Genomic DNA, 26,074 nt, shown 5'->3' with positions numbered 1-26,074 from the left:
AATATTATTAGGGCGGAAGTATCATATTCTACTTGGTATAATATTTGTTGGTGAATCTGAGCTCTGTTCCCATCTTCAAGTAGAAATGCTAAATTATCCGAGTTAGATTTCCTGTCCATCTTTTGCCTCCATTTTGCTCATCTTTCCTGATTCTTTCTTGGGATTTTGCCAGAGTCGACTAGAAAATGTCTCGTGTACTTTGTGTTGAAAAAAAGACATCGTAAAGTGCCTCAATTATCAAAATAAATCTAGCCAATTTGTGGTTATCTACTTTGTGATATTCTCCCAGAAATCTTTAATCCTACTGGCTACTTGGCAGAAATCTGTTCGGGGCAAATTCATCTCATTTCTAGCTGACATGCACGTGGGTAATGCAGAATGCTTTGACTAACCTATGCCAAACTAAGTAATAAAACACACCGGCTCCAGAATTCAGTACATTTCCTGGGCCAAGAAATGCATTTGAGAAGATATTGCCAGTTTTCGATTATCCGTTCTCCCTCTTTGTTGTTTGAGCATGGTTAGTTTGTATATTATGGATGGATTTCTAAGGATGCATCTGTGCTAATAACACCATAATCAAAGAATTGTCCCTAGATTATAGCACTTTAAGGAGTTGAAACGATAGATGCATTTCCTGTTATTATACTAAATCCACCAGGTTAGTGACTAGATTTAGCCTTTGTCAAGTGTCTTTAGATAAATTGGCGGACATGAGCATTTATGGATATAAAACTAGGATGTGGCAATAACATGAGTGATTTGCCTATTTTTCTGGCATTAAGCAGATTTTTCAGATTTATTCAGTTGGGCCATGAAAGACAGACTCACAGTTTCTCTTTGACCTTTGGGCCATATTCATGGAACTGCGCATCTGTGGAGCAAGCGAGAGCTTTAACACTGGCCACTGGCTCCAGTAAGCTTCCTAGGGCGCCATCTTGGTAGTGGGGCAAGTGGATGCATTGAAGGTGGAGCCCCTGCACCCTCTGCCTGCTGGCTCGTGAGCACCATGCTGGAGGTGGTCACTAGTGTTTGAGATGGTCAAACGTTTTTTCACGGCTGGCTTATGGCAATTTATATTCTTTCTTTTGTCTTTTTTCCGCAGCTGTTGTGAACTTGGACAATTCTGTGGTTGACCTGGAGACCCTTCAAGCTCTCTATGAGAATGTGAGTAATAGAAGGAATTTTATATGCAAGTATATAATACATACACAATACTTGTCAATGTACAACACAGCTATGCCTGTTGCTTTAATGTCCTCTGAGGAGATTGGATCTGGAAGTGCTGAATTTATGTAAGTATGGATTTGTTACAATACTTTCTAGGAACATATAGAACAAATGTGTGGTCTCATAGTTTTAAAGATTGTGATTCAAAACATGTTGCATGTGAGGTCATCCATGTTCCTTCTTTTGAAATACAGTCAGTACTTATGTGGAGGTTAATGTGAGTGGAGTGTTGTTCTATACACCAACTCATTTAATCCTCACGTGGAAGCTATTATTATCTCCATTCTACCTGTCAGGAAACTTAGATATGGAGAGGTTAAATGACTCACTCAAGGTCACACAGGTAATGTGGTGATGTCACTGGGTTTTAATTCCTTCTGGCTCCATTTCTCTAAACTGCCATAGTTGACTTCACTAAGTGGCAGGCCATTCAGGCCTTCATCTAGGAGCACTTTTCCTTAAGAAGTTGGCAGGAAAAGGGAGTAAGGTGCTAGAGGAGAGTGACCATAGTGTGGTGTGGTCCGTGCCCTTGGGAAGCGCAGTGTGCAGTGGTGTGTGAAATGGTTTCATCTGGGGCATGGTATTAAATAGCGTTGACCCACACAGTAAGAAAGCAATTCTCTTTTCAGTGCTTTTCATGATATCTTGGAGAAAACCTCACTGTGGCCCTGTTTTTTCTCTAATATGTTTGGGTTCTTTTTTCATTTTGTTTCTGCACTTGCTTCTGATCTGCCTGATATTTAAACATCTGTGCTCTTTGAGGTGTGGCCTTAGTTAGTCTTTGACTTTTCTGTGCCACATCAAAGAATTTCTGGCTCTGGGAGACGTATGTGGTGGATGCAGACTGTCTCTTCCCTGAGCACCCCCTCGAGGACAGTGTGTTTGACCTGCTTGTCCACTCTGGAATTTGGTACTTTTTAAACCTGTGTGTATGTGGTGTGCCCTGTGAGACTGAGACCTTTGTAAGAGAGAATATTTCTCATGACGCCTCGCAGGAATCTATCCATCAGGTGTAGAGTCGGTACCCAGTCGGCATTGTGAGCACAGGCACTCAGTTCCACTAAGTCGCTAATGAGGACTGAGAGGGAAGGTTTGAATGTTTATTATGTGGTTCTCTGTACAAGATGGAAAACTGGAGAAAATAAATTATGTATTTAGTATATTAGTGTCCCAGTGAAATAGATATTTAAAACATAACCATTTAAAGGTAGAGGTTTCATTTCTCTTGAATCTTTCTTCCCAACCCTTTCCCAACCAGAAGAGCCATATGGGAGAAATGAGGAAATACCAGGGAAAGTAATTTCTTCAACAGATCGTAATGATGTGAGATGTCGGTGTATGTGGAACTGTTTATCTTGTGTATACATTATACATGTGTTTATGGATTACATAATATATGTATGTGTGTGTCCATTTGTGTGTATGTATATTACATGAAGACACATGAATGGCTTATTTTCACCTAGTATATCCATATGCAGAAACATATACAGAAAAAATATACAACATCGGGGACGGCCATATTTATGATGGAAATTTATTTTACAGTGATTTAGAATATTTTATTTGGAAGTTTTTAGCCTTTCAAAGTAAATTAATTTCATAGAGTATAAGTTTCTGACTCTGGACAGACTAGATAGCTACCCAGAATTTCTTATTGTCATACTCCATGAAAGTGGAACCAAGTACTAGCCGGCACTAGTTAAATTTGTGGTTTTCTTTATATTCTTGATGTTGTTAAACTTTGATGGGTCAGGCTTTCATTGTGTCAGGAGAACAATTTTTTGGTGGAGGTGGTTCACAGTAATATTAGTTCAGGTAATAATAGGCTAGATTTCTTGATAGCCATCTTCAGTAGAGGAACTTAAAGAATCCATTATGAATGATAGATAATTGTATGTACCTTTTATACAAGTAGAACTCATGCTAATTCCTGATTCATATCCACTAAAGTACAAGTCCAAAGAAGGCAGAAATGTTTGTTTTATCCATGGCAATATTCCCCAGCACTTAGAATTTGGTAGTGTTGGGCACATAGGAAGTATTCAGTAGATGTTAAGTGAATGTTTACATGAATTAATGAATCTATAGTTTTCAGATACTTTTTGCCTATTCGGAATGATTGATACCCATTGTGGATAAGGATCTATATTGAACACTTATTTGTGCTATTTTTACTTCTATCAACTTAATAACAAATTTGCCTCTTATTTTATCTCAAAATGAGTTTATTTGGAAATAGCCCAAAGAATTGCAATTTGGGATGTGTGGATGTGCATGCTATGGGTACACCATGGGCTAATCTGGAAAAGAAAGGAGGGGAGCTGCCTTTAAAGAGAAAAGGGGAATAGAGAGAGGCTGCTCTAAATGAAACTCAGTGGGGGAAAGTAAGAGTTCAGAGCGCCAATGGCTTCTCGTTGGCTGAGCTGTGGCGTTTCTCCTTGGCTGGGCTGTGGCATTTCTCGTTGGCTGGGCTGTTGCCAGGTGGGGAGAGAAGTCTTCCTTTAGTAGTAAAGTAGTTTTACTTCCTGTCCAAGATCCAAATGTCCATCTCTTTCTGTTTGGTGTAACTGATGATGTGTGACAGGCCCTGAGAGCTCCCCCTACAGGCCTTCCCGACAACTCCAATTTAGTTAAGGTTTCTTTTATTAATTCCCACACTTCTTGGTAATAACTTAAGATTTCATGTGCAAAATAATTAGTAGTTCGTTCCAATGGGGTCCGGTAGCCCAGGCATCATTTATTGTAACCTGCTATGTATCAAAAGTGATGATAAGCATAACAATTGACACTTTGAATAGGGTGAAGGAGAATTTAAAATGTTTACCTATTTTAAGAATTCTAGATCGTTAAGGACAGGCTCCTAGGGACCTGTTTGCACATAAGGCTCTTGAGTTTTCTAAGGATAAATGCTGAGGCAAAATCTGTGATTTTTTTGGGTGATAAGCATAACAGTGGGAGATGAAGTCTTCCGCTGTGAGTTGATGAATAGTCCTCTAACAAAGCAAGGAACTCCCCCTAAATTAAGAGAGAATTGAAATACATATTTCCTATTAGTAAAAAATGCATTTGTTCAAATTTCTTCATTCCCGTTGTTTTAAGTTCCTAAAAGAGCTGTGATCGTTTATAGATCAGGGTATCTGAATTTGTAGAGATGATAATAATTTAATGTTTCTTGTGCGCCCATGCACATTCTCAGTGCTTTGTAGGTATGAATTCATTTTCATCCTCTCCGTGCTTCCCCTCGGACTTGTGAGGAGTGCTATTGTTGTCTAATCCTTTTGTGAAAAGAGGAAACTGAGACGTGTTCTCACAGCTCAGAGCTGGGTTGACACCCCGTCACCTCCTCTATGGACTGTGCTCTTCAGCACAGAATTTCCTGACTCACAGTGACAGCTGAGCAGAGCCCTTCAGGAGGAGCTGAGACAGCGCTATGTGGTGGGAAGAGCATGGGATAAAAAAGCCAGAAGAGCTTTGTTCAGCTTCCAGCACCACAGTTTAATAGACACATGCTTTTGATAAGTTATTTTGTTCTTTGGTATCAGTTTCCTCATATCTAAATAGGGTTTCTGATAATTCATAACAACAGCATGAACTTTTTGTCACCATCGAATGTAAAAAGAGTTTTCTAGACCATTCAATACCATTATGCTTTTTTTTAAAATAAAAATAAATGCGGACATAGAATCTCAAAGAACTGTGATTGTCAAACTGCAAATGATTGTCTCTAAGACTGGATTAGGATTGAGGGTAATTTACAAACAAGCACACACTTAACCATAATACAACCATTGACATCATAAAATTAACACTGATCTATTACTACCGTCTAATCCTCAGAGCTCAGTCAAGTTTTGCCATTTGTTCCAATAATGTCCTTTATAGTGAGGACTTCTTTGAAATCTTGTAGTGCTTGCTTGCTTCCTTTCCTTGGACACTTACTTCTTTTTGCTTCATATTGTCATTATATGTGCATATCTCTTATCTTTCAACTTAACTATAAATTTCTTATTAGTAGGATTTTTATCTTCCATGTTTAGCATAATGATTTGTATATAATATTCATAATTATTACTAATTAATTAAAGAATGACCTGAGAATAGTTCTGTTTTTGCTCTTGGTGTGGTTTTATAATTGAGGGAGGTGAAAATTGTGAATATTACTCTATTTGAAATGCTGTGCTTTTTTGAAATAGTGTAAAAAGTGATGTAGCTTTCTTAAAAATAATTTCAGAAATATTGCTTTAGAGATTCAGAAGTGATAACTATGAGTAAAGTTAACCATTACTAGCCAAGAAATGATTCATCAGATTATGTGTGATGTTCAAATAATAGTTTAGATTCAGATAGTGACATTCTGTTTTGGGGGCAAACTGAACCTGTTTGTTTCCTTCTTCTTGATGTGATTTCAGAGATTCTTGCCTCAGGAGCTCTTGGAGTTGCTAGAGAAACTCTCTTTTTCCCAGATTACCTTGAACCTTTGAATGTCCAGTGGACTGACAAGATGCTTGAGCTTTCTCTTCTCAGTTGATACTAGATGATACATACTTCAGTGAACCTAAGATGAACCCAAGATGTGGAACCACTTGTAGTTTATTTTTTAGTGCACAATGCAGAACAAATTTTTCCATGTTTTTCAGTTGCTAATGGCCTGTGTGTTTACACATGACTGATAAAAATAAGGCAGCGTGCTGTATGAGTGCACATCTGTGGTGTACCTTGGCAGGAGTCCTTCCCACTTCCTACAGACTCGCCCCAGACTTTACAACTGTACCATGGCTCGATTAAAATAGGCCACAGTTTCATTTCAGCACGACGTGAACATGCCTTTACATACCCTATCCGTCCTCTCTCACCCAAATCACACAAGGGCATTCAAGAAGTTGCAGTTTAACTACATGGAATGAATATGTTTACTATTCCCAAGGGGCCTGGGATTCTAGCTACCAGTTTTCATTCACAGTGTATCAGGTAAGGCAGCCCAGCAACCCAGGCTAACTGGAGTAGAAGTTTTATATCTTCTCTATGCTACTGAATGGTGTGGAATGAATGAATGAAGGAATGAATGAGCTCTTTGAAACAGAAGCTCAGCACGGTGAAACATTCAGCTGTTTGTGACTCCAGCTGCTTTCCCTTGTACACTCCCAGCTTCCTGATTCACAGATATATGAAGAGTAAGCCATCTGATTCGTATTCACCGATTTTTCTTCATCTGTCACTGCTGCTTTCTCTCTAAGAAATTCTATGAATACCTTTGTACCCTCTTCTTCTGTTCCAGCCAGTGACCTCTTCTCACTCTGTACCCGTTTCTTTCCCACCTCTCCTTTTTCAGAGCATGTTCAGGTGTCCTTCATGCTAAAAAGAAAGAAAAATAAATGACTTACCTCCTTTCATTCATGACCTACTTCATTCAAAATATTTATAGAATGCTAACGAATGTCAAACGTTGTGCTAAGATTAGTGCTAGGTAGTGGTAGCCTCTGTGCATTGATATCCTACAGTTTACGTAGTAAGTGATGTCTCTCTCGCTTTTATGTACACACACACTCAGAGAGAGATATAATCAACAGGGAAAGCATCTCTGAGGAAGGGACATTTGGAGTGAAAGTAGTTACCCAAAAAGAAAATGAAAATGTTCTAAGGAGAGAGAATGGTGTGTGCCAAGGTTCGGAGGCATGAGAGAGGAGTTAGCCAATTGAGGGAGAAGAAAGTGCTTTGGGAGTCAAGTGAGCTCTGGAGAGAATGGGCAGGAGGAGAGGATGTGGAAGCAGGCAGTGGCTAGATTTCACTAGAGATTTTAGGATATTTTAAAACAGTTGTGGAGTTTTCCATTTTTCCCTTTAATTCTGTCCATTTCTGCTTCGTGTATTTTGAGCCTTTCTTATTAGGTCCATGCGCATTTAGAATTGTCTTTTCTGTTGAATGTTGTTTTTATCATTAAGAAATATTTGTCTTGACGCTGGTAATACTCTGTCTTGAAGTTTATTTTAACTGATACTTAAACAGCCATTCTACTTTCTGATACTTACTACTTAATGGCTTTTCTTATTCTATTCATGTAATTGCAGCCTACCTGCATCTTTATGTTAGAACTCATCTCTTGTAGGCAGTGTATATTTGGGTCTTGCTTTTTTATCCACTGTGATGATATCTTCCTTCTTGGAGCATTTAGATTGTTAACATTTAATGTAATTATTGTTATGGTTGGATTTAGGTCTATAAGTTTTGTTTGTCCCTCAGCTGTTTTGTTCCTCTGGTTTCCCCTTTCTGCCCTGTTTAAAATTAAATGCATTTTTTTTCTCTTGTTTCTCATTTTATTTCTGTTGTTTTTTAGCTATGCCTCTATGTGTTACATATTTTTACTTGTTGCTCTAGGAATTACAATATACATTTCTAAACTTTCACATTCTGCTTACATGGAGTTAATATTATAAAATGTAGAAACCTTGATGACGCCATATAGGGCGTTTTACTGTCTCTCCTGTATATTTAATGTTTTAGTTGTCATATGAGCTTCATCTATACACACTTAGAACTCCATGAGACATCAGTGTAATTTTTGTTTGAAATAGTAATATATTTAAGGAACTTAAATATAATCTTTTATCTTTATCCACATTGTCCCCGTTTCTGAAAGTCTTCCTTTGTTCCTTTTTCTATTATGGTAAGAACATTTAGCATGAGATCTAACCTCTTAACAGATTTTTAGGAGTACAATATAGTATTGTTATCTATAGACACAATCTTTTTTTTTTTTTTTTTTTTTAAAGATTTTATTTTTTCCTTTTTCTCCCAAAGCCCCCCGGTACATAGTTGTGTATTCTTCGTTGTGGGTTCTTCTAGTTGTGGCATGTGGGACGCTGCCTCAGCGTGGTCTGATGAGCAGTGCCATGTCCGCGCCCAGGATTCGAACTAACGAAACACTGGGCCGCCTGCAGCGGAGCGCGCGAACTCAACCACTCGGCCACGGGGCCAGCTCCTATAGACACAATCTTGTATGGCAGACCTCTAGAATTTTTTCATCTTATAAAAATGAACTTCTATACATGTTGATTAGCAACTCCCTATTTCCCAGCCACCCAGCCCCTGGTAACTGCCATCCTATTATTTTTCTTTTATGATTTTGACTATTTTAGATAATTCATGTAAGTAGAGGCATGTAGTGTTTGTTCTATGCAGTCTTATTTAACTTAGCATAATATCCTCAAGGTTCGTCCGTGTTGTCACATATTGCAGGATTTGCTTCCTTCTTAAGGCTGAATAATTTGGCATTGTATGTATATACCATATTTTCTTTACCCCTTCCTCCATTAATGGACATTTAGGTCATTTTCATATCTTGGCCATTGTGATTAGTGCTGCAGTGAGCATGGGAATGCAACATCTCTTTTGAGAACCTAATGTCAATTCTTTTGGATAAATACCCAGAAGTGAGATTCTTGGATTATATGATAGTTCTATTTTTAATGTTTTGAGGAACTTCTGTACTGTTTTCCATAGTGGCTGCACCATGTTGCATTCCAACCAACAGTATACAAGGATTCCAATTTCTCCGCATCCTCGCCAAACTTTTTGTCTTTGTTTTTTTGATAATAGGTATTCTAACAGCTGTGGAGTAGTATTTCGTTGTGGTTTTGCATTTTTTGATGACTAGTGATGTTGTGCATCTTTTCATATACCTGTTGGCCATTTCTATATCTTCTTTGGAGAAATGTTTATTCAAGTCTTTAACCCATTTTTTAATTGGGTTATTAGTTTTTTGAGTTGTCAGAGTTCCTTCCATATTTTTAAAATTAACCCCATATCAGATACATGGTTTGTCAGAGTTCCTTCCATATTTTTAAAATTAACCCCATATCAGATACATGGTTTGCAAATATTGTAGTCTTGCTTGTCTGCTTTTGCTTTTGTTGTCTGTGCTTTTGGTGTCATATCCTTGAAATCACTGCCAAGAAGAAGTTCATGAAGCTTTTCCCTGTGTTTTATTCTAGGAGTTTTATAGTTTCAGGTCTTGTATTTAAGTCTCTAGTTCATTTTGAATTGTCTTTTGTGTATGATGTAAGATAAGAGTCCAATTTCATTCTTTTGCATGTGCATATCCTGTTTTCCACCATTTGTTGAAGAGACTGTCTTTCCCTGTTGCGTGTTCTTGGCACCCTTGTTGAAGGCCAGTTGAATATGTGTGGGTTTATTTCTGGGCTTCCTATTCTGTTCCGTTTGTGTATATATCTGTCTTTATGCCAGTACCATACTGTTTTAATTACTGTACCTTTGTAAAATATTTTGAAATCAGGAAGTGTGATGCCTCCAGATTTGTTCTTCCTTTTCAAGATTGTTTTGGCTATTTAGGGTCTGTTGTTGTTCCATATGAATTTTAGGTTTGTCTTTTCTATTTTTGTAAAAAGAAAGCCAGAGATTTTGTACTGACTCTGTAGATTGCTTTGGGTACTGTCAACATCTCAACAATATTAAGTCTTGTAATCTATGGACACAGAATGTTCTTCTTTTTGTTTCTGTTATCATTAATTTCTTTAATCAATATGTTTTAGTTTTTGGTATACAAGTCTTTCACTTCCTTAACTAAGTTTACGCATATGTATTTTATTCTTTTTGATGTTATTGTAAATGGGATTGTTTTCCTAATTTCCTTTTCAGATAATTCATTATTAGCATATATAAACACAACTGATTTTTTTGCATGTTGATTTTGTGTCCTGCAACTTCACTGAATTGATTTATTAGTTCTAGCGTATTTTTGGCGGAATCTGTCAGGTTTTCTATATATAAGATCACACCATTTTAAAACAGACAATTTTACTTCCATTCTGATTTGGGTGACTTTTTTTCCTTCCTTCCTTCATTTCCTTTTCCTTTTCCTTTCTCTAATTGCTCTGGCTAGGACTTCCAGGGCTGTATTGAATAGAAGTGGTGAGAGTGGGCATCATTGCGTTGTTCCTGATCTTAGTGTAAAAGCTTTCAGGTTTTCACTGTTGAGTGTGATATTAGCTGTGGGCTGGTCGTATATGGCCTTTATTATGTTGAGGTAATTTCCCTCTGTTCCTAGTTTATTGGGTGTTTTTATATGAAAGGGTGTTGGGTTTTAAATGCTTTTTCTGCATCTATTATGGTGGTCACATGATGTTATCCTTTATTTTGTTAGTGTGACGTGTCACATTAATTGATTTTCGTATGTTGAAACATCCTTCATGCCAGGGATGAATCCTACCTGGTCATGGTGCATGATCGTTTTAATCGTTTTACTGTTTAATACTAGCAAATTGTTGAATTCAGTTTGCTAGTATTTTGTTGAGGATTTTTGCATCTAATGTTCATCAGGGATATTGGCCTGTAGTTTTCTTTTCTTGTGGTGTCTTTTGCTGGCTTTGGTATTGGGTAATACTGGCCTCATAAAATGTGTTTGGAAGTATTCCTTCTCTTCAGGTTTTTGGAACAATTTGAGAAGAATTGGCATTAATTCTGCTTTAAATGTTTGGTAGAATTTGCCAGTGAAGCCATCTGGTCCTGGGCTTTTATTTGTTGGAAGATTTTTGATTACTAATTCATTCTCCTTAGTTGTTATGGGTCTGTTCATACTTACTTTTTATTTTATTTTTTTGATTCAGTGTTAGTAGGTTGTATGTTCCTAGGAATTTATCCCTTTCTTCTAGATTTTCCACTTTGTTGTCTTATAATTTTTCCTAGTTGTCTTTTAGGGTCCTGTTTATTTTGGTGGCATCAGTTATAATGTCTCCTCTTCATTTCTGATTATATATTTGAGTCTTCTCTGTTTTTTACATTGCTATTCTAGCTAAAGGTTTGTCAGTTTTATTTATGTTTAAAAAAACCCAACTCTTAGTTTCATTGATTTTCTTTTTTTTTTTTTGGTATTGTTTTTCTATTCTCTATTTCATTTATTTCTGCTCTAATATTTATCATTTCTTTCCTTCTGCTAACTTTGGGTTTAGTTTGTTCTTTTTCTGGTTCTTTGAGGCATAGAATTAGGTTATTTCTTCTTTTTGAATGTAAGTGTTTATTGCTATAAATTTCCCTCTTAGTTCTTCTTTTTCTGCATCCCATAAGTTTTGATCTGTTGTGTTTTCAGTTTCATTTTTTCAAGCTATTTTCTAATTTCCCTTTTGATTTCTTCTCTGACCCATTGGTTGTTCAGAAGTGTCTTAATTTCCACCTATTTCTGAGTTTTCCAGTTTTCCTTCTGCTATTGATTTCTAGTTTCATTCTGTTGTAATCAGAACAGATACTTGCTATGATTTCAGTCTTCATAAATTTGTTAGCACTTGTTTTGTCAGCTCTAACATGTAATCTATCCTGGAAAATGTTCTGTGTGTACTTGAGATGAATGGATATATTCTGTTGTTTTGGGGTTGAAAATTCTGTTTATGTCTGGTCCATTTGGTCCATGATGTTAATCATGTCCAGTATTTCTTTGTTTATTTTTTGTCTACTTGATCTATTCATTATTGAAAGTGGGATGTGGAAGTCTCATACTGTTATTTTATTGCTGTCTATTTCTCCCTTCAGATCTGTCAGTGTTTGCTTTATATATTTAGGTGCTCTGGTGTTGGGTTTATATATATTTATAATGTTATATCTTCCTAATTGACCCTTTTATCATTGTATAATGACCTTTTTTGTCTCTTATGATAGTCTTTGACTTATAGTCTGTTTTATCTGATATAACTATAACCACCTCTGCTCTCTTTTGGTTCCTATTTGCATGAAATGTCTTTTTACATCCGTTTACTTCCAGCCCACGTGTGTCCTTAGATCTAAAGGTGAGTGTCTTGTACACAGCATATAGTTGGATATTGTTTTTTAAGCCATTTATCCACTCTACGCCTTTTGATTGATGAGTTTAATCCACTTACATTTAAACTGATTATAGGTGAGGAAGTATTTATTATCATTTTGTTAACTCTTTTCTGTTTGTCTTGTAGTTCTTTTGTCTGTATTTTTCCCTCTTTCTGTCTTCCTTGGTGTTTCATTGTTTGTTTTTTGTTTTGTATTCATATGTTATAATTCCTTTCTCTTTTTCTTTTGTCTAACTATTTTAGGTATTTCTTTGTGTTTACATAAAATATCTTATAGTTATTACAGTCTATTTTATGCTAATAACAATTTCAGTTGCACACAAAAACTCTACACTTTTACTTCCCTGCCTCCCAGGATATATGCTATTGATACCACAATTTACAGATATTTCTATTGTATATCCATTGATTATTATTTTTAGTTGTAGTTATTTTTAATACTTTCATAGTTTAACTTTTATACTAAAATTAAAAGTGATTTTAGGCTGGCCCCATGGCCTATTGGTTAAGTTCAGCGTGCCCCGCTTCAGCGGCCCGGGTTCAGTTCCCCGGTGCAGACCTACACCACTTGTTAGCGGCCATGCTGTGGTGCTGACACACATACAAAACAGAGGAAAATTGGCACAGATGTTAGCTCAGGGCAAATCTCCCTCCACCAAAAAGAAAAAATAAAATAAATAAAAATAAGTCATTTTCCCACCACCAATAGAGTAATACAGTATTCTGTATTGTGTATATATTTACCTTTATCAATGAATTTTATACATTCTTATGTACTATGTTGTTGTGTAGTGTCTTTTCATTTGAAGTTGAAGAACTCCCTGTAGCATTTTTTGTAAGATATTTCTAGTGGTGGTAAACTCCCTTAGCTTTTGTTTGTCTAGGAAAGTTTTATCTCTCCTTTACTTTGGAGGACAGTTTTGTTGAGTATAGCATTCTTGACTGGCAAGCTTTTTCTTTTGGCACTTTGAATGTATCATCTCACGCCCTCCTGGCCTACAAGGTACCTGCTCAGAAATCTGCTGATTGATTGCCTCATGGAGATTCCCTTGTTCATGACAAGAGACTTTTCTTTCACTGCTTTCCAAATTCTGTCTGTCTTTGACTTTTGACACTTTGAGTATAATGTGTCTTAGGGTAAGCTTCTTTGTATGGATCTTGTGTGAGATCCTTTCAGCTTCATGAATCTGGAAATCCATATCCTTTCTAAGATTTGGAAAGTTTTCAGCCATTGTTTCTTTAAAAAAGCTTTTTCCCCTTTCTCACTGTCTTCTAACTACTGGGACTCCCATAATGTCTACATTGGTCTGCTTATGGGGTCTAATAAGTCACTTAAGTTATCTTTACTCATTTTCATTCTTTTTTTCCTTTTGCCCCTTCTAATGGATTATTTCCAATGACCTGTTTTCAAGTTTGCTGATCCTTTCTTCTGCTTGATCTAGTCTGATATTGAATTCCTTTTTGGAATTTTTTGGTTCAGTTATGGTATTCTTCAGCTCCATGATTTGTGTTTTGTCCTTTTTAATATTTTCTGTCCTATTGCTGAAATTCTTGCTTCGTTCATGCATTACTCTCCTGACCTCATGAGCATCTTTAAGACAGTTATTTTGAATCCTCTATCAGGTAAATCACATATCTCCATTTCATTAGGGTTGGTTTCTGGAGAATTATCTTCTTCTTTTATTTGGTACTTATTTCCTTGTTTGTTCATTTTCCTTGACTCTGATTTGGTGTTTGTTCATTAGACAAAACAGCTTGGCGTTGTACAGAAGACCCTTACAGTCACCTGTTCAAAGATTCTGAGTGCCTCTCAAACCCTCATGCTAGTGCAAAATGCTTTCTTGTTCACAGAGGTCCCTAGATATCTAGAGTCCACCAGGTCCCATCAGCCCTCCAAGACAGGCAAGAAAGCTGGTCCCTTGAGAAGCTGCCAGAGAAGTTGAGATGCTATATGTGTGACCAACTCTTTCACTCCCCAGAGGGCAGCTGGGAGCTAGAGTTTATTGCCTGCCCACTCTGTTCTGGACCAGGGAAAGGAGCTGTGGTGAGTGCATGCACACTCACTCACCACTGCTTTGTTCCCTGAACCCCCCAGGGCACTAGTGAATGCGAGGTCCTGTCAGCTGTCAGAGACAGGGAGGTTAGAAGCCAGTCTCTTTGGTAATATCTGTGCAGTCCACCTTCGCTTCTCAGAGAGAAGCTGGGAGCTGGACTTTTCTGCCCTCTCCGTGTGCACTGAACCAGGAGGAGAACCCACAACAAGTGCTTGTACTCTCTTTCAAACTGTTGCTCTGTTCTCTGTAGCCCCCATGGGATCAGTGAATGTTGGGCTCTATCAGCTCTTGGAAACAGGTGAGTGAGAAGCCAGACCCTTGGGCAGTAGCTAGAAAAACTGGAGTGCTAGGTGTAGTCTAAAATCTTCACTCCTCAGGAGAAGCTGGGTTCTTGGGGGTTCTCTTCCAGTTGCATGGCCCTGTGCCAGTGGTGGAGATTATGACGAGAAGGCGTCCCAGCTGGTCCCACCAGTTTCACTGTGGCTTGTTTCATACTCACCCAGGGTGAAGGGGCCTCCCATCAATCTCTGGATTCCTCACAAAGTGAACTGATAAACGTGTTGTTTTGAGTCTATGTGTCCATGGGGGAAGGAGAGTCCAGAACCTCCTATTCCACCATCTTGCTGACATGCCTCCCTCTTCCTTTGTTCTTGAAGATCAGTTTTCCCTCCAGTATCATTTTCCTTCACCCTGAGGAAGTGTGTTTTATATTCTTTGGGTGCAGATCTTTTCATGGTGAATGCCTTTATTTCACCTTCATTTGTAAATGATATTTTCATTGGATATAGAAATCTGAGTTGACAGTGTCTTTCTTTGTGCATATTAAATGTATTCCATTTACCCCTGGCCTCCACTGTTTCTCATGGTAACATTATAATATGTCTTGGCATTGTTTTTTTCACTGACTCTTCCTGTGTCGTCTTTATTCTGCTATTCAACCCATCCAGTAAAAAAGCTTTGTTTCCAATATTGTAATTTTCCACCCTAGAATTTTCATTTGGTTGTTTTTAATAGTTCTATTTTTTTGTGATTATTTTTGAGATTCTTTATCTTTTCATTCATTTTTTTTTTTTTTTTTTTTAAAGATTTTATTTTTTCCTTTTTCTCCCCAAAGCCCCCCGGTACATAGTTGTATATTCTTTGTTGTGGGTCCTTCTAGTTGTGGCATGTGGGACGCTGCCTCAGCGTGGTTTGATGAGCAATGTCATGTCCGCGCCCAGGATTCGAACCAACGAAACACTGGGCTGCCTGCAGCGGAGCGCGCGAACTTAACCGCTCGGCCACGGGGCCAGCCCCTCTTTTCATTCATTTTTAATGTATTTTCTTTTTCATCATGGAGCATAGCTATAACAGCTGTTTTAAAGCCCTTGTCTGATAATTTGAACATATGCGTCATCTTGGTGTTGGCATCTGCTGATTTTGTTTTCCTTTGAGAGGTGGATTTTTTTGTCTGTAGGATAATTTTGTATTGTATGTGGGACAACATAGTGTACTGTTAAATGTATAATTGTACTCAGCCATTTCTTTTCTGAACAAAACAGCATTTAAGTGAATTTAGTACTCTCTCTAGTGTACCGTGAGATATACAATCTGGTTTTTTGTTGAAAAAAGAAATGTATTCATTTTCGGAAACATGTATTCCCCAGTATTGTGTTTTCCAAACTGGATTCAGTGAAACACTATTGTTTTTGTTGGCTATAGTGAAAAATGTGTTGCATAGTCAAATAAGTTGGGGAACTGTTAAGTTAAAATTAAAGGTAAAACTACTCAGAGTGATAATATATGCCTAATTCAATGGTAATCTGCAGGGGGCCACTTTTTAAACTGAATCTTTCCTTCAATTAAGTTATTAATGTAGTGAGAGCAATAACATTTTATAGTTTGGAAAATGTTACTACAGTGCAGTGGAAATAAACCCAGACTTTCAGAAATATATCTATTATATAATAATGCCAAGGAAAATATCTATTATATAGATCTAATTTAATATCATTATTGTTTTACCTGTTACACAATAATTGAATATATAGCCCTTTTGTGTTTTTTTTTTTGCACTTAAAGTTCTTACCATAAGAATTGTTACATGAAAATACTTTCTTACTATTTTTGAATACTTATAATAATTGGATGTGAACCATCGTTGTTAGAAGTCAGTATAATTATTTTAACATCCTCAAATGTAGGGTTTTCTAGAATAGACAGTTTTAAACTATCCTGTGCTATGGAGAAGAAAAAATCAATCTGAGGAGAATGGAGATTACACAGGGTAATAGGTAGAATTTTAAATATTGTTATTTAAAAGCTGATATTTTAAGTAGGGACAGCAGGAGATAAGGAAGAGAAGCCACGTGAATATCTTGGGGATAACATCCTGCCTGAGATATGAGCAAGCCTGACATACTCAGGGAACAGCAGAAGGGCCAAATGAAATGGTGTGACGTAGGGGAATATAGTCGTCCCTCAGTGTCCGAGGGGATTGGTTCCAGGACACCCTGTGGCTACCAAAATCTGCAGATGCTCGACTCCCTTACTTGACCTTCTGTTTCTGCAGGTTCCACATCCACGGATTCAACCGACTGTGGATCTTAACCATTGTACACGATCTGTGGTTGGTTGAATCCATGGACGCCAAACCCAAAGATACGGAGTGCTGACTGTACGGTCAGATAATCAGAGATGGATTGAGGGAGAAAAATGAGGAGGTAATACAGGGTTTTGGTCAGAAGATTCATGTTTTGGAAGGAACACTTTGACTCCTGAAGGATAGATTATGGGAGGCAAGGTGGAATGGCAGAGACCGTTAGGAGGTGAGAGATGATAATGGCTTGGACTATAGTAGAAGCAGTGGAGCTGGTGAGAAGTGGTCAGATTCTGGAAATATTTTGAAGACTAGGTCAATAGAATTTGCTGATGATTTTGATACAGACCATGAGAAAGAGGAATCAAAGCCGATCCCCAGGATTTTGGCCAGAGTAATAGGAACAGTAGTTGCTATTAACTGATGTGTAGAAGTGCTTTAGTTAAGGAGGGGGAAATAAAAATTCTGTTTTGGTTTTGTTAGCTTTGAGTGGTCTATTCATTCATACAAATGGATGTTTGGATATAGGAGTCCAGTGGTCTCAGGGCAGAAAGTGGGGCATGAAGCTCTGAGTGTTGGATGCCTAGTCTGGGTCCAATCAGGAGACAGGAATCATGAACAGGGAAGTTTGTTATAATGAATGATTAACCTGTGATAGGAGAGTACAAGGATGTAAAGATAACTCTTTCTAAAGATAATAGGGCTGAGGGAGAGTACCCAAGGAAGGATCATCTCGGAAGGGGAGCTGTCTCCCTAAGGCTGGGGTGTAGATCTCCCTGGAGAAGGTGTGGCTGCAGCCCACTGTTTTGCCTGGGGCATAGCTGGTCCCCAGTCTCTGGGTGAGCAGGGAACAAACTTCTGGGCGGCAGGTGGGCCATAGCTGGTGGGTGGGCATGCAGGAGTCAGGATGCTGCATGGGGCATGAAGCTCAGAGCGTATGGTGTCCATGCTGAGAGAGCCCGAGAACCAAACCTCAGGGCACAGGTGAGCCACGGCTGGTGCAGGTGCATGGTGTCCACGTCAGGAGTGAAGAAGTCACGACTAAGGTTGCCAAGAGGCTCCACACTCTGGATGTGCTGCTGTGTTTTGAGCAGAGGAGCCCCAGATGTCCTCACACACCCACACTGCTGATGAACTGTGCAGCAGGAGGGAGAAAGGGCAGACACCTGCACAGCAGAATCAGGAAGAGGAGCCCCCTTCCTCTCGCAGCGTCCCTCCAGCGCCTCCTAAGGGTAAAGTTTAACATCGTGTTCTCTGTGAAGGAGGAAATTCTAAGAGCCCCACCCATTATCTCAGAGTGGGCTCACTGGGGTAAACTGAGGGCTGAGAAGCAATAATACCTGGCACGCGTGGTGCGGAAGGTTGATAGTTGAGGAGGTTTGCTCTTATTTGGTGTGTAATTCACATGTGACTTGTCACTCCACAGGGTGTGAGTCTTGCTCATGTGAAACTGTCTCCAGGAGGAAATGTGCGTTTTGTTCTTGGCTTGGGTTCTCCTTGGAAATCCTTCAGACTTTATTGTGTTGGTATAACTGTAATTAGTAGTTTCAGGTCTGAAACAGTGTTTGAAATAGAATCTTAATTTTGCCTTAATAGTTTAATAATGGTATTTGAGGGGACATTTAAATTTTATCCATAAAAAATAAACTAATGTGTAAGCTCAATTTTTTTGTTATTAAGTATACAAAGCATCACCTTATTTAGCATTCCAGTACTTATCTGCAGAGGACAAGAAACATGGCTAACCTGAATCCTTTCCCACAAATACACGCTTTCTTGTTGCCAGATGGGTAAATGTCATTGGGCTGTTTTAAGTGGTTCTATTTGATCTCTGTGAAGCAGATGGAAGTACTTGTTATACAAACCTTATTTAGAATGTAATCTTTTTTCTCCCCTGATTGCATGTGTTTGGCAGTGAGCTTTCTCTTCTAGATGTGAATGAATTTGGGGCAGTCTCCAAATCTAAACACACCCTAATTTCAGAAACCACAATCCTGAGGGCCCAGTTCCTGTTTACTGACGAATTAAAACCTAGGGAGACCGCAGAGTTACTAAATACAGTATACCCTACTGAGTTTGTGAAAACAAAAATCTTGATAGTTTATTGAGGGTTATTGACTATCGAGTTCAGAGAGTAAAGTCTCTTCGTAAGCAGCACATAATATTTACACTTGGTTAAATCTATCTGTTGCCTCCAGTTTTTAGTGCCTTCTCCTTATTTGGCACAGTGAGTTGGTGGGTGGGTGGGAAGTGATGGACTATGGGATGGGAGATGGAGGAGTATTTGAGGTAGATTCCTTATTCTTTCTTTAACGTATTGAATGATTAACAGCAAGTCAAAAATGTATCTGCAGAAATTTCCATGTATTACTATCAGTTGAATTGGGTTTTTTAGATAATGGTTCAAATTTTCCTTTATCTCTTATTCAGAAGCAAAAAAAAAAAATCATAAATATTAAAACCAAATCCTGAAATGAATCCTGTTAGAAGTTCAGTTGAATAAAAAATATAAAAAAGATAGGACAGGAAAAAAATTCCACACCCCTTTGTAATTAAACAGCTCTAATCCAATTAGAAGGACGGGAAAAAGCAGGTAGGGTAGAAAGAATTAGAGGTTTAAATTTACACTTCTCAGGATTGGATTTCACAGGCATGCTTTATAGTTTTAGTAATCTTTACTTAGGGTGGTAGTTGACATACCACAAACTTTAATCTCAAAGAAGGCTAGAGCACATGTCACATGATATAGCATCCTCAAGAGTGTGTACTGTATTACATTAATGAGAATGAATTGGATTAACCATCTGCGTTCCCCTAACTTCCTAGAGGTATTTAATTGATTCATGTTTTAAGCAACATTTAATCATTAGTTTCTTCAAAAAAATGTGAGAGGAGTATTGGCTTTCTCCACGTAGCTGTTTTAAAAGCGTACTCTCATATTTCATTGTTTTATGGGGTTGGTTCATGGACTCCCGGCAAGTATGCTCATTTTCAACTATAAACGTGCTGAAGGTGACTTCAGAATTAAAAAAGGAAAGCTTTAGATCTTGAATCACTTACAGGTTGACTGGAGACTTAATAAAAACCAGAAATTCTATTTCTTTCCTGTTCATCTAGGATGTTATGTTGCCTGCCAAAACATAAAATTATTGACCGCTATGCTGCTTTTAGGGACACCAACTATCTCCAGTGAATTCTTTGGAACGTAAAAGTTAAAATAATTAACGTTGCCGCACTGGAAATAAATCACATGGGATTGTTCTCATCCATTTTCCACCTTCTTTTAATATGAGATTTTAATTTGATATCCAGACTTTAATGGTGATATCTAAAAGGTTGACTTACTGGAGGCATTAACGTTTTTGTGTTCGCTATCGGCTTGCTGAGTTTATGGTTCTTTACTGTTTGCTGGGAGGGTCTCGAGTCCTTCTCTTTCACAAATAGTTTTTAGTTTTATGTGGTCTGACTGTGCAGAACTGTGGTCTCTGCTTCACCTTCTTGCAGCAAGCTCCCAGCTGTTTGCCCGCCAGCCACCTGGCCCCTCTGTTTCTGAAACCTGGTCCCACCACCAGAACAGCATGACTAAAGCTGTTCTTTCAGATGGGAAATTTCTGCTGACCATCTCCTAGTAAACGTCACTGAACCTTCAGTTCTCATTCATTCCCTCCCCAGGAATTCTTCCCCATCACAAATCCTCCTGTTACAGACTCCTACAGCAACACTCACTTCACCTTTAGAGCATGGAGCCTAGGTATCCCACACATATTCACTTGATTATCTTGTCTTCTCCAATATCATGAAAGTTCTACATCTGTTTTTTTTTTTCAGTATTGTATCGCCTTGCTAATACAAAAAAAAATGTTTACCAAATGAATGCAAGAAATTTTTTTACAATAGTTAGAACATTAGCCTTCACGAATTCTCTTAAATAGAATATCTTTAAAAATATCGAGGTTTTGATTATTATTGTAATGATGGCATATATTTCAAGGAAGAACGAGTAACCGTGATCAGATTTTCCACAAAGTTCATTTGAGGATCAGTTTTTACTATGCGCGTGAAATAGACTCTTGCTTTCTCATCATTGGGAGAGAACCGAGTCTCTGATGGTGTATTACAGAATCTGCTGCCCCAGGTAAAGTGCATGTGTGGAGCAGCTCGGACTGACGCCTCACACAGGGGTCTCCAGCGCTTACCTCTTTGCACATCAAGATTACTCTCTTCCTTCTGTGTCAGTGAAGGAGACAAGGAGAGGTTATATTCAGAAGTACATGACACTTCTTCCGGCGCCTGACCTCCTTTTCCCCACCCACCCACTCATCTTGTTTTAAATTAGTAGACCCACTACAGAAATTAATCCCTTGCATTGCAACATTTGCTGTTTAAGTTACCAGTGTTACCACTTACCCTTTCCTTTTTGAGTCTGTTTACTAAGTGATCTGCCTACAGAAGGATGAGTCATCCTGGATGGGTGCCCATCAGATCACGCCATTAATTCTCAATCCTGTCCATCCAGGGCTTCCCTATTTTGGCAAATCTTTATAACATTTTCTTTACCATCCTGGAAAGAAATTGATGAATAATACAATCTATCTACATATATAATTTACATCATCTTATGTCTGCACTATAATACAAAATAAAAATAACAAGGTATACTATGACCTGTTTAATTATGTGAATGCTTGGAAATGATTGAACCAGAAGACATAGTTAAGTAGACAGATATTCGTCCTTTTATTTATAATCACTTTCAATACAGCAGCTAAAAATGGCTTTATCACCACTAATAGGATTTTCCAAAATGGCAAACACTTGGTAAAGTTGAACTGTGATTTTTCTTAGATATGCCTGGTGGCCCCATTTCTGGAAAATTCCATGTCTATTAATTTGTATATTAAAGTATAGTATTGAATATTTAATTAAATTTTAAAAATAATGTATATAAAAGTAATAGTGTATATTAATACCTTGAAAAATGCTTTATGCTTACATATTTTCTTTTCCAACTTATGTTTTTGTATGTAGGATGCTTCTAGGAAATACGCTGGGTGCATGTTACCCCTTCTGCAGGGAGACTGTAATTTTGTTGGGCAGCTAAAATATGCATACAATTTTAATTATCATGTAAGAATTCAAGTGCTAATATTCAGTGAAATAATAGTTTGACACAAAATATAAGGCACTTTAAGTCCCATCTCCTGAAAAGGGGGGTAAATCATGAAGGCTGTGGTGTTTTGACGAGGGGAGGTGTGGCATCCATCCGTAGCTAGGAGCACAAGTATTGCTTGAATGTGTGAAAATTAGTAAAAAGAAATCTCATTTAAAATGGAATTGGAGGCCGGAAGGGGGAGCCCTCATGCAGTGCCCCTCATGGTTAATTACAGACGCCAACAGGAAGAATTGTAGATTGCAGATCTCAACAGGAACAGTAAGTCCATACTGCTTTACTACTCCAGCAGGGGAGGGAGATTTCCTTCCTTGCCCAGCAACTCAACCAATAAGAAACCATCGTCACCCTCAACTCTCTCTCTCCTCCCATGGGCTTTCCTCCAAAACAACCCCTCCCAACTTCCTCCTTTTTCCCTGTAAAGTAACATTCCTCTCCTTTGCTTGTTGGACTTTACTATGGCGTTTGCTCTAGCTTGCTTGTCCCAAACTGCAGTTCCTGTGCCATTCCTGAATAAACCCATTTGCTGCTAAAATAACTGGCTATTTTATTTTAAGGTTAACAAATGGAAAGACTGGAGGGAGGATTGTTGTATTAGGCCTGTGCCAGATTTCACACTTCCCTGAGAAATTCTGGTCCAACTACTGACCTGTTATAAATCAAAGACCTTCTTCAGCCTGTACTGATCTGAAACTAAGAGATATCCGGGGTTTCTACTACTTGCAAAGAGAGGAAGGGAGAAGAAAAAAAACATTTGCTATTGTTGCTGTCCTCAAATTTTTTATAAAAGTAGTTGGAGAATAAATCCTTAATAAATAAAAAATGTTTTCAGAATGACTTTTGTGCTGGCTCTGCAGTAGCTTTGGTCCCTGCTGCTGTTTTCTCCTGTGTCTTAGTTCTGAATGTGAAGCTTGTGTGATGATGGAAGCACCTGCTTGCTTCTCTTTTCGTTGCAGCTCCTTCTGGTCCCTCAGGAGGTCTCCCTCAGAAGAACATGACCTGCACATCCTTGTGTGTGGTGTCGAATTGTTCATAGGCACCCAGCCTGTCTCTGCCACCCATTGTTTTTATATAAATTCTATTCTTTGATCTGCCTCGTGTTTCTCTCTTTGAGAACGTTAACAAACCTTTTAGCTGGGTAGAGTACGGAAAGTACTTCTTGCACATTCGCTCTCTAATAACTGTTCAGCTCTCCTGGAAGGACAGTCTCTTCTGACACTCATATACCTAGCATTTCCCAGTAATTTTCTGTGATGGCAGGCAAGCGCTAGAGAAATGGAGCAGCTGGCTAGCAACCACGATAGATTTTTCCAACCTGATGCCGTAAATGTTCACTATACTCTCTTTAGATCTCTTTATTCTGCTGATGTTACAGGAACATACTTATGACCAGGAATATTATGATTTATATGGAAGACTGTCAGGTTTGGCCTGCCTGTGGTCATATAAAGTAGAGATTTTTCAGTGGTAGAAAATGTTGATTATTGTTGTAAGTACCTGCTAAGAGCCTTGGTTATTACTAAAGCCGGGTTGTGACTTGAAATCATGCTGAACAGTAATAACATTTGATGATTTTGACATATTAGCTTGAGAGGGTCATCAGCCTGCCTTCCTTGTTGTCCATGATCGCAACAACTAAAATTTAACTGGGCAAAATATTTGTTAAAGGGACAAGTAGTAAACTCCCTGAATAAGGATGTGAAACTCCTATCGTGTTTTCCTTCACTGAACTTATTTAGGAAGTTGAATGATTCCAGATAGCATCTCATGTGTTTTTGGCTCTGAATTTATTTACTCACATATTCGCCAATATGTATATGGTTAGGTGTTCAAGGTTTTTGGGTCCCTGAAGAGCCGTTCAAACCTTAGACATAAACTTTAGATTACTGTGCTTATACAGCCACCATTTTGCAAATTCCCTTCAGTCCTTGATATTTCAAGACATTCCAGTTGTTTCTTGCACCTGGGGAAGAAAGATCTGTGGGGCTGTGGTGTGTGAGTCTGTGGACTATAAAAAGTATATCTCTCGAAAAGCTCGTTTTCAAGATTAGAGGAAGTATGAGTCAACAAATGTATATAGACCGCCCATAAGCTCTTGAATGTGTCACGTGCAAAAGTATATTTTAAGTAGCCCTTTAATAATGCAGAAGTGTTTCCCCTCAAAATTGCCGAGAAGTCTCCAACACAGCTATTTCATCTCTAATGTACTTAACATACAGGTTTTTTCTTATGGAAGTGAAGTGAGAAAAACTAACCATCAGATAGATAGTTGTCAGATCATGATGCGTGTCAGATATGTAACCGAATAACCACAGGCTAATGTGATAAGTGCTAGGAGACAGTTCTGTGGCAAGAGCAGGGCAGTTGCAAAAGAGGCAACAATTATTTGATCTTGGGGACCTGGGGTAATCTTCATAGTGAGGCAGTGTTTGGGGTTGTTCTTAAATGTTAGGCGGTAATATGCTTGAGAGAAGAGATGAGAGGATGCTCCCAGCAGACGCAGTGGTGTGGTCAGAGGCACAGAGGTGGCGACTCTTATGTGTTTGGAGGGAGGAATTCTGTGTTGCTGGGAAGCAGTACATCAGGGAGTTGGGTTGGGGTTGGGGCAGGGCTGAAACTGATAGGGATGGATGTGGTCAGATGGCTCCGGGCTGGTGGTAAGATTGCAGAGGGAGAGATGTTTCTGAGATTTTTTTCAGGGCTGAACCAAGTAGGAAGTGTTGCCTAACTGAATGTGGGAGGGGAGAGACTGGAAGTAAGCTTCTTTCGTGGGTGTTTGGAGCAGATAGCTATAAGCCAAGATAGGATATTCAAAGGATGAACAGATCTGGGGACATAAGAGAACAGATGATCAATGGGCCACGTTGAGTTTTTCTTTTAAGTTTTTATTTGGAAATAGAGATTAGCAAGACCTAGCAAAAATAGTACACTGACGTCCTGTGTAGGCTTCACCCAGTTTTCCCCAATGGTAACATCTTACAAAACTATAGTATAATGTTAAGACCTGGAGATTGACATTGGAACGATCTGTAGGCCTTTTTTAGATTTCACTGGTTTCACATCCACTTCTTTGTGTGCACACACTTGTGTTTGTGTGTATAGCTCTATGTAATTTTATCATGTGTTGATTTGTGTAACTAACCATCACCGCAATCAAGATACAGAATTATTCCACCTCTACACAGATCCCCCACGCTATCTCCTTATAATTACACCATCCCCCTCCCTTCTCTCCGTTCTCTGTTTTCCGTCTCTGCAATTTTGTCATTTTGAGAGTGTTGTATAAATGGAATCATATGGTATATAACCTTTTGAAATTGGCTTTTTCCACTCAGGATAATTCCCTTGAGATCCATCCAGGGGTTGAGTGTATCAAAAGCTCATTTGTTTCCATTGCTGAGTAGTATTCCATGGTATGAGTGTACCAAAATTCGTTTCATACGTTGAAAGACATTTGGATTGCTTTGAGGTTTTGGCTATTACAAATAAAACTGCTATGAACATTCATGTATGCAGGGTTTTGTATGTGAACGTAAGTTTTCTTTTCTTTGGAATAAATGCCTAAGAGTGCAGTTGCTGTGTTGTATGTTAAGTGTATGTTTAGTTTTTAAGAAACTGCCAAACTGTTTTCCAGAAATGCTATACTATTTGACATTCTCAGCAGCAATATATGAGAGATCCAGTTTTGCTGCATCCTTGGTATTGTCACTATTTAAAAATTCCAGCTGTTCTAATAGATGTGTAGTGATATCTCATTGTAATTTTAATTTGGATTTTCCTAATCGCAAAGGGTGTCGAACATCTTCAGTGTGCTTATTTGTCTTACGTGTATTCTCTTTGGTGAAATGTCTATTTATGTGTTTTGTCCACTTTCCAGTTAGATTGTGGCACTCACTATCGCTACTTTGAGCCACCTCATTCTGCCTTGTTGGTGCCAGGTGAGGTGGAAGCTCAAGTGCTGGCTGGGCCCGCCAGACACTGGGGTGGGAGGACGTTGGGAGAAGCAAAGTACTGGGTAGCATTGCCTCTCACCAACCAGCTTCACCTTGTTGCTGCCGGGTCGGGGTGGGAGTTCAGTTCTCCACTTGGCCACAATGACATCATGAGAAAGAAGTCAGTTTTTCCTTTGGCATTTGGCTCGTGTAGAGCCAGTATTAAGAGAAAGGTTTTCTGTTCTGCCAGACCATCCTTTTCCCAGTCCTTTGGCTGGGGG

General features: G+C 38.5%; 1 protein-coding gene across 1 annotated transcript in view; it reads left to right on the top strand.

The window, feature by feature from the left end:
* The window catches only part of FMN2 (formin 2), a 342,454-nt gene that overhangs the window by 171,406 nt on the left and 144,974 nt on the right, over window positions 1-26,074 (top strand). The window contains exon 8 of the mRNA XM_023632505.2: window positions 1,106-1,167. Within this exon, the coding sequence (XP_023488273.2) occupies window positions 1,106-1,167 (62 nt within the window). The remainder of the gene's footprint in view (window positions 1-1,105; window positions 1,168-26,074) is intronic.

Source organism: Equus caballus, chromosome 30 (genome assembly GCF_041296265.1).
Source record: "Equus caballus isolate H_3958 breed thoroughbred chromosome 30, TB-T2T, whole genome shotgun sequence".
Classification (NCBI taxonomy): domain Eukaryota; kingdom Metazoa; phylum Chordata; class Mammalia; order Perissodactyla; family Equidae; genus Equus; species Equus caballus.
Note: the sequence above shows the minus strand (reverse complement) of the source record. Positions and strands in the feature narration are given on the sequence as shown.